The 11,586-nt window shown below is 50.6% G+C and overlaps 1 protein-coding gene across 2 annotated transcripts in view; it reads left to right on the forward strand.

Annotated features, from left to right (window-relative positions):
• Nucleotides 1-2,604: 2,604 nt before the first annotated feature.
• The window catches only part of sde2 (SDE2 telomere maintenance homolog), a 46,414-nt gene continuing 37,432 nt past the window's right edge, over nt 2,605-11,586 (forward strand). For both annotated transcript variants that reach the window (XM_033020632.1, XM_033020633.1), the window contains exons 1-5: nt 2,605-2,756; nt 5,812-5,929; nt 8,082-8,193; nt 9,505-9,674; nt 10,519-10,627. In XM_033020632.1, the coding sequence (XP_032876523.1) occupies nt 2,655-2,756; nt 5,812-5,929; nt 8,082-8,193; nt 9,505-9,674; nt 10,519-10,627 (611 nt within the window). In that variant the 5' untranslated portion in view covers nt 2,605-2,654. The remainder of the gene's footprint in view (nt 2,757-5,811; nt 5,930-8,081; nt 8,194-9,504; nt 9,675-10,518; nt 10,628-11,586) is intronic.

Here is an 11,586-nt window from a genome sequence, read left to right on the forward strand (position 1 = left end):
AGAAAGAAACACTGAGGTTCACTTCAGAAATGACTTTGTGGATTAATGGATTTGTACAGCACAGAAACAGGTAATTCAGCCCATTAAGCCAATGCTATCATTTTTTCCCATCTACACTAATTCCATTTGCCTACATCAGGGCCATATCCCTCGTGTCTTAACAATGTGCTGGAGGAACCATTTCAGGCAGTGTGTAGGACTCCATCTACACTTCACGCTGCCTCGGCAAGACCAGCTGCATAATCAAAGACGTGTCGCACCCTGGGAGCTCCCTCTTCTCCTCCCTCCCATGAGAGGAATAGATTGGGTAGATGCACAGAGTCTTTTACCCAGAGTAGGGGAATCGAGGACCAGAGGACATAGGTTCAAGGTGAATGGGATAAAATGTAATAGGAATCCAAGGGGTAACTTTATCACACAAAGGGTGGTGGGTGTATGGAACAAGCTGCCAGAGGTGGTAGCTGAGGCTGGGACTATCCTATCGTTTAAGAAACAGTTAGACAGGTACATGGATAGAACAGGTTTGGAGGGATATGGACCAGGCGCAGGCAAGTGGGACTAGTGTAGCTGGGACATTGTTGGCCAGTGTTGGGCCAAAGGGCCTGTTTCCACACTGTATCACTCTATGACTATATGACCAATCAGGCCGTTCGGCCCATCAAGTCTACTCCATCAAGTAAACCTCCCGTGGACCTTCTCCAATGCCTGCACATCCTTCTTCAGATGTGGGCACTATTATTGTTAATCTGCAGTTATCGTTTATTTATTTGTATACGTTAGAGATTTGTCTCTAAAGTGGGATAACAGAACTAGTGTGTACAGATGATCGATGGTCAACGATTTGTCTGTTTGTTTATTTATATACACATATATGTACTGAACATTTCTTTTGTTTATTATGTCATACAGAGTATACTAAGTATACTAGTTTGTGGTGCTGCTGCAAGTCAGAATTTCATTGTTGCATTATAGGACCTATTACAATAACACTCTCTTGACACTCTCACTATCAATACTCCTAAAGCGCAAGTCGGCGTGGGCAAGTGGAAATATAAAGAGCCTGTCCCACTTAGGCAACTCTTTGGATGACTGCCAGGGACTAGTTTTAATGGAATTCAACTACGACACCTGGCGACAACCTACGACAGCAAAAATTGTCGTAACTGTCGGCAAAAAATTTTCAACATGTTTAAAAATTTGCGGCAGTCGCCTGTACCCAAGAAATCGTCTAAAGGGCCTGTCCCACTTAGGTGATTTTTCAGTGGACTGCCGGCGAGTGTCAAGTTCGCGGCACTCGCCTGAAAACCGGGAACTGAACCGGAACGCGACTGTCAGAGTGGAGCACACACACACACACACACACACACACACACACACAAACACATTGCAAAGGCGGGGGCCAGGGAAAGCGGGGGGAGTGCTGTCTGAAATTCACACGGTGCAAAGCCAAGGTGATAGGCAGGAAGGTTAAGACGGCAAGCACAGTGTACGGTAAGTCCTTTAAAAGAGGGGGAGGGAGGGGGGGAGAGAAGGAGTGGAGACACTTTTAAGAAGCCAGACAACTTTTAATAAGCCAGAGATACGCAGCTGTGAATTTCGGCAGGCAATTTTTCACACAGAGTGGTGAATCTCTGGAACTCTCTGCCACAGAAGGTAGTTGAGGCCAGTCCATTGACTATATTTAAGAGGGAGTTAGATGTGGCCCTTGTGGCTAAAGGGATCAGGGGGTACGGAGAGAAGGCAGATACGGGATACTGAGTTGGATGATCAGCTATGATCATATTGAATGGCGGTGCAGGCTCGAAGGGCCGAATGGCCTACTCCTGCACCTATTTTCTATGTATTCTATGTATTTAACATTACTGATCGGGAATCCTTGGTTCTGAAAACTCGTGCTTACGTGTTTTCCCCCCCAATGAGCCAATGAAAATGCCCGGTCAGCAAAGGCGATTAACTAAAACTACCTACGACTACCTCGACTACCCATAACTACATGGCGACCCCACTACAACTGCACCTACAAAAGTATTAATTTTCCCCATGGCGACCAACTTTTGGTCGCAGAAAAATTTTCAACACCATGAAAAATTTATGGCGACCATACTGAGGCCGCGACTAGTTCCCAGAATGTGGGAACGCCTCGCGTCCATGAAGGAGACGCACCAGAGACCACCAGCGAATGTGTGGCGAGCGCAGAGTCTCCTGCACTCGCCTAAAAAGTCGCCTAAGTGGGACAGGCCCTTAACGTCTGTGTTCATGCTCTATGACTGATTATTAATTGATTGCATTATTGAGTTTATTGCAAGTTTCCAGTCCCATCGCTGTGAACAACTCCGAGTGGACACATCTGATCTTCCAGGCTTTTCCCGCGTTATGCCACTCGCCCCACGTGACGCCCATTCATGCCGCGGCCAGGCATGACGTCAGGCTGCGTGACGTCATGCCCGGCTTCTGCCCATCGATTCGCCGCCGTCCCCCCGTCCGTGCGCTTGCGCGGCAGCCCCGCTGTTTGCCCGCCGGCATCCCAGCACCGCGCATGCGTGTTGCCGGCCCTCCCGGCGAGGCGCATGCGTACACCCGTTGTTTATCCGTCGGCGTCCCAGCACTGCGCAGGCGCGTTGCCGTCGCTCGGCCTGTGTCTCCGCCGGCCGCTCATGGAGTTGTGGATCCGTCATCCCGGGGCCCGGGCGGCCAACACCGTCCTAATACCGGCCTGCTCCTCCGGCCGGGACCTGAAGATGCTCGTCTGCCGGCTGGTGAGCGGGGGCTGGGGACAGGGGACACTGGGGCACTGGGGACAGGGACTGGGACGGGCTGGGGCACTGGGACGGGCTGGGGGACAGGGGCACTGTGGCTGGGGAACTGGGGCTGGGGACAGGGGCACTGGGGCTGGGGACAGGGGCACTGTGGACGGGCTGGGGGACAGGGGCTGGGGACAGGAGTACTGGGGACGGGCACAGGGGCTGGGGCACTGGGACAGGGGCACTGGATCAGGGGCTGGGGCACTGGGGCTGGGGACAGGGGGACAGGGGCACTGGGACAGGGACGGGCTGGGGCACTGGGACAGGGGCTGGGGCACTGGGGGCTGGGGCACTGGGGACAGGGGCTGGGGCACTGGGGACGGGCTGGGGACAGGGGCGCTGGGGACAGGGACGGGCTGGGGCACTGGGACAGGGGCTGGGGCACTGGGACGGGCTGGGGCACTGGGGACAGGGGCTGGGGCACTGGGGACGGGCTGGGGACAGGGGCGCTGGGGACAGGGGCACTGTGGACGGGCTGGGGGACAGGGGCTGGGGCATTGGGGACAGGGGCTGGGGCACTGCGGCACTGGGGCTGGGGACAGGGGCACTGGGACAGGGGCGGGCTGGGGACAGGGGCACTGGGACAGGGGCTGGGGCACTGCGGCACTGGGGCTGGGGACAGGGGCACTGGGACAGGGACGGGCTGGGGACAGGGGCACGGGCTGGGGCACTGGGACAGGGGCTGGGACACTGGGACAGGGGCTGGGGCACTGGGGACGGGCTGGGGGACTGGGGACAGGTGCTGGGGCACTGGGGACGGGTGGGCACTGGGACAGGGGCTGGGGCACTGGGGACAGGGGCTGGAGCACTGGGGACAGGTGCTGGGGCACTGGGGATAGGGGCTGGGGCACTGGGGACAGGGGCTGGGACTGTGGTCAGGGGCTGGGGCACTGGGACGGGCTGGGGCACTGGGGACAGGTGCTGGGACACTGGGGGCTGGGGCACTGGGACAGGGACACTGGGGCTGGGGCTGGGGCACTGGGATGGGCTGGGGCACGGGCTGGGGCACTGGGGGCTGGGATTCGGACCGTTCACTCTGCTATAGGATGGATATCATTAAATTGGAAAGAGTACACGTAAGATAAATACAGATGGAGTTTAACACAGAGAAATGTGAGGTGCTGCACTTCGGGAAGTCTAACATGGGCAGAACTTATACAGTGAATGGTAGGGTTCTGGGGAGTGTTGTCGAGCAGTCACCTATTCCTTCTCTCCAGAGGTGCTGCTGGACCTGTTGAGTTACTCCAACATTTTGTCCATCAGAGAGATCTCGGAGTTCAGGTTCATAGTGCCTTGAAGGTAGAGTCACAGGTGGTTTGGGTGGTCAAAAAGATGTTTGGCGCATAGGGCATCATCAGTCAGAGTATTGAGTGTAGAATTTGGGGGGGGAGGTCATTTGCAGTTATGTAAGACGTTGGTGAGGCCGCGTTTAGACTATTGTGTTCAGGTCTGGGCACCGTTTTATAGAAAATATGTCAATTTGGAAAGGGTGCAGAGAAGATTTATGAGGATGTTACCAGGACTAGAGGGTCTGAGCTTTAGCGAGGGATTGAGTAGGCTAGGACTTTATTCCTTGGAGCCTTTATTCCTCGGAGTGCAGGAGGCTGAGGGGTGATCTTATAGAGGTGTACAAAATCATGAGGGGAATAGATTGGGTAGATGCTCAGAGTCTCTTGCACAGATTAGGGTAATCAACAACCAGGGGACGTACTATTCCCTTTATCCTGTATCTGTACGCTGCGGTCATCATGTATTGTCTATCAGCTGACTGGTTAGCACACTACAAATGTTTCTTACTGTACCTCTATACACGCGACAAGGAACTAAACTAAATGTAAGGTGAGAGGGGAAGGATTTAATAGAAACGAGGGGCAACTTTTTCCACACAGAGGATCGTGGTGTGTGGAATGAGCAGCAAGAGGAGATAGTTAAGGCTGGTATTATAACAATACTTAAAAGGCGATCGCTGGTCAATGTGGTTTCGATGGACTGAAGGGCCTGTTTACAGGCTGTATTTCTAAGGTCTGAGGATGCTGCCTGACCCGCTGAGTTATTCCACCACTCTGTGTCTTTTTGATTGTAAACCAGCATGTAAAGTTCTTTGTTTCTACTTTGTAAATTAAAAATCTCACTATGCACAGGCAGAATCATACCAAACAAGCTTAGTTTTGAGATATAGCGTGGAAATAGGCCCTTCGGCCCATTGAGTCCACGCTGACCAGCAATCTCCGCACACTAGCACTATCCGACACACCAGGACAATTTACAATTTTTAACCAAAGCCAATTAACCGACAAACCTGTATGCCTTTGGAGTGTGGGAGGAAACCGGAGCACCCGGAGAAAACCCACACAGGTCACAGGGAGAATATACAAACTCCGTACAGACAGCACCCGTGGTCAGGATCGAACCTGGGTCCCTGGCGCTGTAAGGCAGCAACTCTACCGCTGCGCCACCGTGCCGCCCTAAGTACAAGTGTATTAGAATAGTAGATTACACATGAGTTGCCATCTTTCCAGTGCCATCTTCAAATCCAGAGCTTCTTCAATCAATCAACCTTTATTGTCATCTTGCAAGCAACAGTTGTACAGTGCAAAATGAAAAGACATTTCCCAGGGAATACATCACACATGAAATTTAAAACATTTCACACATAATAACACTAAAAACTTGTATCTCCCTTCAGCACTAGCACAATCCCTGGATTGGTGGCCTCTGTAGTAAATGTTAATACAAGTTCATAAGGCATAGGAACATAATTAGGCCATTCAGCCCATCGTCTATTCCGCCATTCTCCTGACGTCTCCCCATAATCCCTGATACCCGTACTGATCTGGAACCTCTCAGTCTCCACTTTTAAAATATCCATTGACTTGGCCTCCATAGCCATCTGTGGCAATGAATTGCACAGATTCACCACCCTCTGGCTAAAGAATATACGTGTAACATTTGAACCAGGTACTTGAATTCATCAAACTGTATTAATTGCAACTTCTTTCTTTGACTGCAGGGTTTCCCCGCTGCCGATGTGTACCTTAAATGTAACGGGAGACTGGTTGGCGAGGAGGAAGAGTTACATGATGGAGCCGTGTACAGCGTGGAGCCGAGACTGGTTGGAGGGAAGGGAGGTAGGATTCGCACAATACCATGCCTACTGTCCACAGTATCACAGATACATTGGGTTTGTGTCACACTCATGTGGTGGTTCTTGTGAGTTCGGAGGGAGGTTGACCCCCCCTAGAAATGATTGCACGGGCAGCGCGGTGCAGTGGGTATACCCTCGTGACCCTTGGTAGTGCTGCGGCCACACTGTACCAGAGACCCGGGTTCGATCCTGACCTCGGGCGCTGCCTATGTGGAGTTTGCTCGTTCTCCCCGTGACCACGTCGGTTTCCTCTGGACACTCCAATTTCCTCCCACATCCCAAAGACGTGCGGGTTTGTAAGTTAATTGGCCTCTTTAAATTGCCCCTGCTGTGTAGGGAGTGGATGAGAAAGTGGGATAACATAGAACTAGTGTGAATGGGTGATCAATGTTTGGCGTGGGCCGAAGGGCCTGTTTCCATTCTGTATTACTAAACTAAACTGAACTGCAAGCACCTGATGCGGCCTCTGCTACATAAAACGAGAGAGATAAAGAGAGAAATAAATGCTATCATGCCAAACAAAATCCCCCATCAAAGCAAGTCCCATTTACCTGAGTTTGGCCCATATATATCTCTCAACCTTCTTCTATCCAGGTATGATTTTTGAATTTGAGGAAAGTTAATGCAGGTCCTTCCTGAGTTACAACAGGGTTCTGTTGCTGAGTACTGCATATAACATGAACAATTTGGAAGTCGGAAATCTTACTGCCTAACAATATATTTAAATGAAAGCAAAGGCCATCCAAGTGCAACATGTAGTTAAATCGGGACATTAACTCAACCCTTTCTGCCAGAGTTCCCACATGACAGAAGATCATATGGTCATGTCATAGGAGCAGAATTAGGCCGTTCGGCCCATCAAGTCCACTCTGCCATTCAATCTTGGCTGATCTATCTCTCCCTCCTAACCCCATTCTCCTGCCTTCTCCCCATAACCTCTGACACCTGCACTAAATCAATAATCTGTCTCTACCCTAAAAATATCCATTCACGTCCTCCTGTGGCAAAGAATTCCACAGATTCACCATCCTCTGACTAAAGAAATTCCCCCTCAACTCCTTCCTAAAGGAACATCCTTTAATTATGAGGCTGTGACCTCTAGTCATAGACTCTCCCACTAGTGGAAATATCCTCTCCACTTTCACTCTATCCAGGCATTTCATTATTTGGTAAATTTCAATGAGGTCCCCCCTCATCTTTCTAATCCCCAGTGAGTGCAGGCCCAGTGCCGTCAAACGTTCGGTCGGCAAACTGATAACGTTTTTTGTTAAAGACATTCAAGATACTTGGACAGGTACATTTTTAGAACAGGTATAGAAGGATATGGGCCAAACACTGGCAAATGGCACTAGCTTACATTGGGCAGCTTCTTCAGCGTCGGCAGGTTGGGACAAAGGACTTATTTCCATGCTGAGCGATTCCTAAGAAGGTGGTGATCTGGAACTTTCTGCCTCAAAGCTAGGTAGAAGTAGAGATGCTTGTCACATTTTAAAGGTTTCTGGAAGATTACTGTGCAGTTACTGTCATCCCATTACAGGATTGATGTGGAGAGTTTGGCATGGGTGCAGAGGAAGTTTACTAGAATGATGCCTGGATTAGGGATTATTAACTACAGGGAGAGGTTGGATAGACTTGGTTTGTTTTCTCTGGAACGTCAGCAGCTGAGGGGAGACCTGCTCAATAGATACAGGAGCAGAATACGTCTATTCGGCTCATCACGTCTGCTCCACCATTTGATTATGGCTGATCTATTCTTCCCCTCTCAACCCCATTTTCCGGCCTTCTCCCCATAACCTTTGACGAGCTGATGGAAGTAGTTAACATTATGAAAAGCGTAGATAGGGTAGACAGTCAGAAGCTTTTTCCCAGGGTTGAAACATCAAACACTAGAGAGCATAGTTTTGAGATGAGGGGCAAAGTTGTGCTTGACAGGTTTTATTTACACAGTGGGTGGTGGGTGCCTTGTACGCGTTGCCAGAGGTGGTCACACGGGTAGACACAAAATGTTGGAGTAACTCAGCGGGTCAGGCAGCATCTCTGGAGAGAAGGTGTGGGTGACGTTTCAGGTCGAGACCCTTCTTCAGACTTGCGCCTTTCTGTGTTATGAAATGTTCGGTCTGTCTGTCTGTCGTCAGGCTTTGGGTCGATGCTCCGCGCCCTCGGTGCGCAGATAGAGAAAACCACCAATCGAGAGGCTTGCCGAGACCTGAGTGGAAGGAGGTTGCGGGATGTAAACCACGAAAAGGCGTAAGTCTTACCCTTCAGAGAGCTCCCCTCACAGTTACAAGCAACGTGTCTCTTGAGATCTTTAGTTTAGTTTTTTGGTTTAGAGATACAGCATGGAAACAGGCCCTTCGGCCCACCGGGCCCGCGCCGACCAGCGATCCCCGCACACTAACACTATCCTACACCCACTAGGGCCAATGTTTACATTTTCCAAGCCAATTAACCGACAGACCTGCACATCTTTGGAGTGTGGGAGGAAACTAAAGATCTCGGAGAAAACCCCACGCAGGTCACGGGGAGAAGGGAAAAGTTTACGGGCGATGTGGGAGGCTTTTTTTAATACACAGAGGGTGGTGGGGGCCTGGGACGCACTACCAGGGGTGGTGGTGGAGGCAGATACGATAGTGGCGTTGAAGAGGTTTTTGGAGAGAAACACGGATGTGCAGGGAGCAAAGAGTTGGTCTTGGCGTTGTGTTCAGCACAGACATTGTTGGCCAAGGGTTCAAGAAGGAACTGCTGATGCTGGAAAATCGAAGGTAGTCAACAATGCTGGAGAAACTCAGCGGGTGAGGCAGCATCTATGGAGCAAAGGAAATAGGCAACGTTTCGGGCAGAAACCCTTCTTCAGACTGAGGCCAAGGAGCCTGTACCTGTGCTGGACTGTTCTGTGTTCTATGTCTGTGGAGGCCAAGTCAGTAGATATTTTTAAGGCAGAGTTAGACAAATTCTTGATTAGGATGGGTGTCAAGGGTTAACATAGAAACATAGAAAATAGGTGCAGGAGGAGGCCATTCGGCCCTTCGAGCCAGCACCGCCATTCATTGTGATCATGCCCGATCATCCACAATCAGTAACCCGTGCCTGCCTTCTCCCCATATCCCTTGATTCCGCTAGCCCCTAGAGCTCTATCTAACTCTCTTTTAAATTCATCCAGTGAATCGGCCTCTACTGCCTTCTGTGGCAGAGAATTCCACAAATTCACAACTCTCTGGGTGAAAACGTTTTTTCTCATCTCAGTCTTAAATGGCCTACCCCTTATTGTTAAACTGTGGCCCCTGGTTCTCGACTCCACCATCATTGGGAACATTTGTCCTGCATCTAGCTTGTCCAGTCCTTTTATAATTTTATAGGTTTCTATAGGAAATGTATAACACGTTGCGGGAGAAGGCAGGAAAGTGGGATTAGGAGGCAGAGATTGGTTGAATGGCGGAGTGGACTCGATGGGGCGAATGGCCTAATTCTACTGGAGCTTGTGAACTTGTCTTTGCAGAGGGAACCCATCGGCTGCCCGAGGTATGGCCGGGGTCTGATTGCCTTTTTGCTTCTGTGCAGGATGGCGGAGTGGATAAAGAAGCAGGCGGAGCGGGAGACGGACAAGGAGCAGCGGAGACTGGAGAGGCTGCAGCGCAGGTTGGCAGAGCCCAAGCACTACTTCACGGACCCACAGTACGAGCAGCAGCTGAACGACATGTCAGAGCGGCTGGAGGACTCCGTGCTGAAAGGTACCCTGAAAGCAAACCCCCCCCCCCCTCACAGCCTCAGCTCTCTCCCCCCCCCCCCCCCCTCCCCAACTGTGCCCTCTGCTGCCCCCTATGTTCAGACAGTTCTGCATGATAGGCTGCTCAAATATATAGATACAGCATGCAAACAGGCCCGGACCGCTGGTCTACACTGACCATCCACCACCCGTTCATATGTGGTCATAAGGTCACGGTGGCGCAGCGGTAGAGTTTCTGCCTTACAGCGAATGCAGCGCTGGAGACCCGGGTTCGATCCTGACTACGGGCGCTGTCTGTACGGAGTTTGTACGTTCTCCCCGTGATCCGTGTGGGTTTTCTCCGAGATCTTCGGTTTTCGTATGGAGGTGTATAAAATCATGACTGGAACAGGGTGAATGCACAGAATAGGGGAATAAGGGACCAGAGGATATAAGTTTAAGGTGAGAGGGTAAAGGTTTAATTGGAACCTGAAGGGCAAAATGTTCACACACAGGGTGGTGGGTGTATGGAACGAGCTGCCAGTGGAGATCGCTGAGGCAGGTACAAATATAAGATTTTAAAATGATTTGGACATGGACAGGGAAAGTTTCGAGGGACATAGACCAAACGTGGGGGGATGGTACTATATGAGATAGTCCACCTTGGTCGGTATGGACGAGTTGTGCTGTTCCCATTCTGCCCGAGTTTAACTACCCACTTCCCACTGGTCCATTTGAACACTTGTGTCTTTCACCTAAGAAGCTGCTCTCTTTGTCCTCCACCACTACCCAAAGGATATCCATGGCACGCCAAGCCAGCCAGCCTGCCTGCCTGCAGCATCTAAAAAAAAATATTAATTTCTCTTAAGGTTTGCAAGCAACGTCGAGCGATGTCGTCGCTGCGGATGGTGGATCGAGAAGGCGTGCTTGTCCAAGCACAAGCAAGGCAGGCACAGAAGGAAAGAGAAGACGTCTCTGGTAAAGAAAAACTCACTGTCGGCTTGCACCCGCCTCTTTGGACTCCCGTGGGTTGCTGCTTATCCCTCCCAAGCTGGAGAGGGTTCAGAGATTTACGAGGATGTTGCCAGGACTAGAGGGTGTGAGCTATAGGGAGAGGTTGAGTAGGCTGGGGCTCTATTCCTTGGAGCGCAGGAGCATGAGGAGTGATCTGATAGAGGTGTATAAAATCAGCAGAGGAATAGATGCACAGAGTAGGTGAATCGAGGACCAGAGGACATAGGTTTAAGGTGAAGGGGAAAAGATTCTAATAGGAATCTGAGGGGTAACCTTTTTACACAAAGGGTGGTGGGTGTATGGAACGAGCTGCCAGAGGAGGTAGTTGAGGCAGAGACTATCCCACCGTTTAAGAAACCGTTAGACAGGTACATGGAGATTCACAGGTTCTTGATTAGTTAGGATATCAAAGGTTATGGAAAAGGTAGGAGAATGGAGTTGCGAGGGAAAGTTAGTTCAGTCACAATTGAATGGGGGAGTAGACTCGATGGGCTGAATGGCCTAACTGCTCCTATGTCTTATAGTCTGACGATGGTTGATGAGAGATGTTGAGACACTGCTCTGGAAAAGGAGGAGATAAACGTCAGATTTAGGCAGACGGCATCGAGGAAGTCCCTCCGCGTATATAAGAAGTGTGGGACTACACTGAAGAAGACAATGAAGAAGAGTGAAAGAGGGCATGATATGCTCCAGGCAGGCACGGTGAAGGAAGAGCCTTCACGGTTCTGCAGGTACATTAATAGAAAGGGAGTGGCTAGGGAAAGAATAGGCCCTCTTAATGATCAGCATGGTTGAAGGTTTCAAAGTGCAGTGTAAAGCTTTGTGCACCATGTTATCCAAACTGATCAGATAATGCCATACATATATAAAATCGAGCCAAACTCATGTACAATGGGTAGAGCAAAGGGGAAGATACAGAGTGC

This window comes from Amblyraja radiata, chromosome 5 (genome assembly GCF_010909765.2).
Source record: "Amblyraja radiata isolate CabotCenter1 chromosome 5, sAmbRad1.1.pri, whole genome shotgun sequence".
NCBI lineage: Eukaryota > Metazoa > Chordata > Chondrichthyes > Rajiformes > Rajidae > Amblyraja > Amblyraja radiata.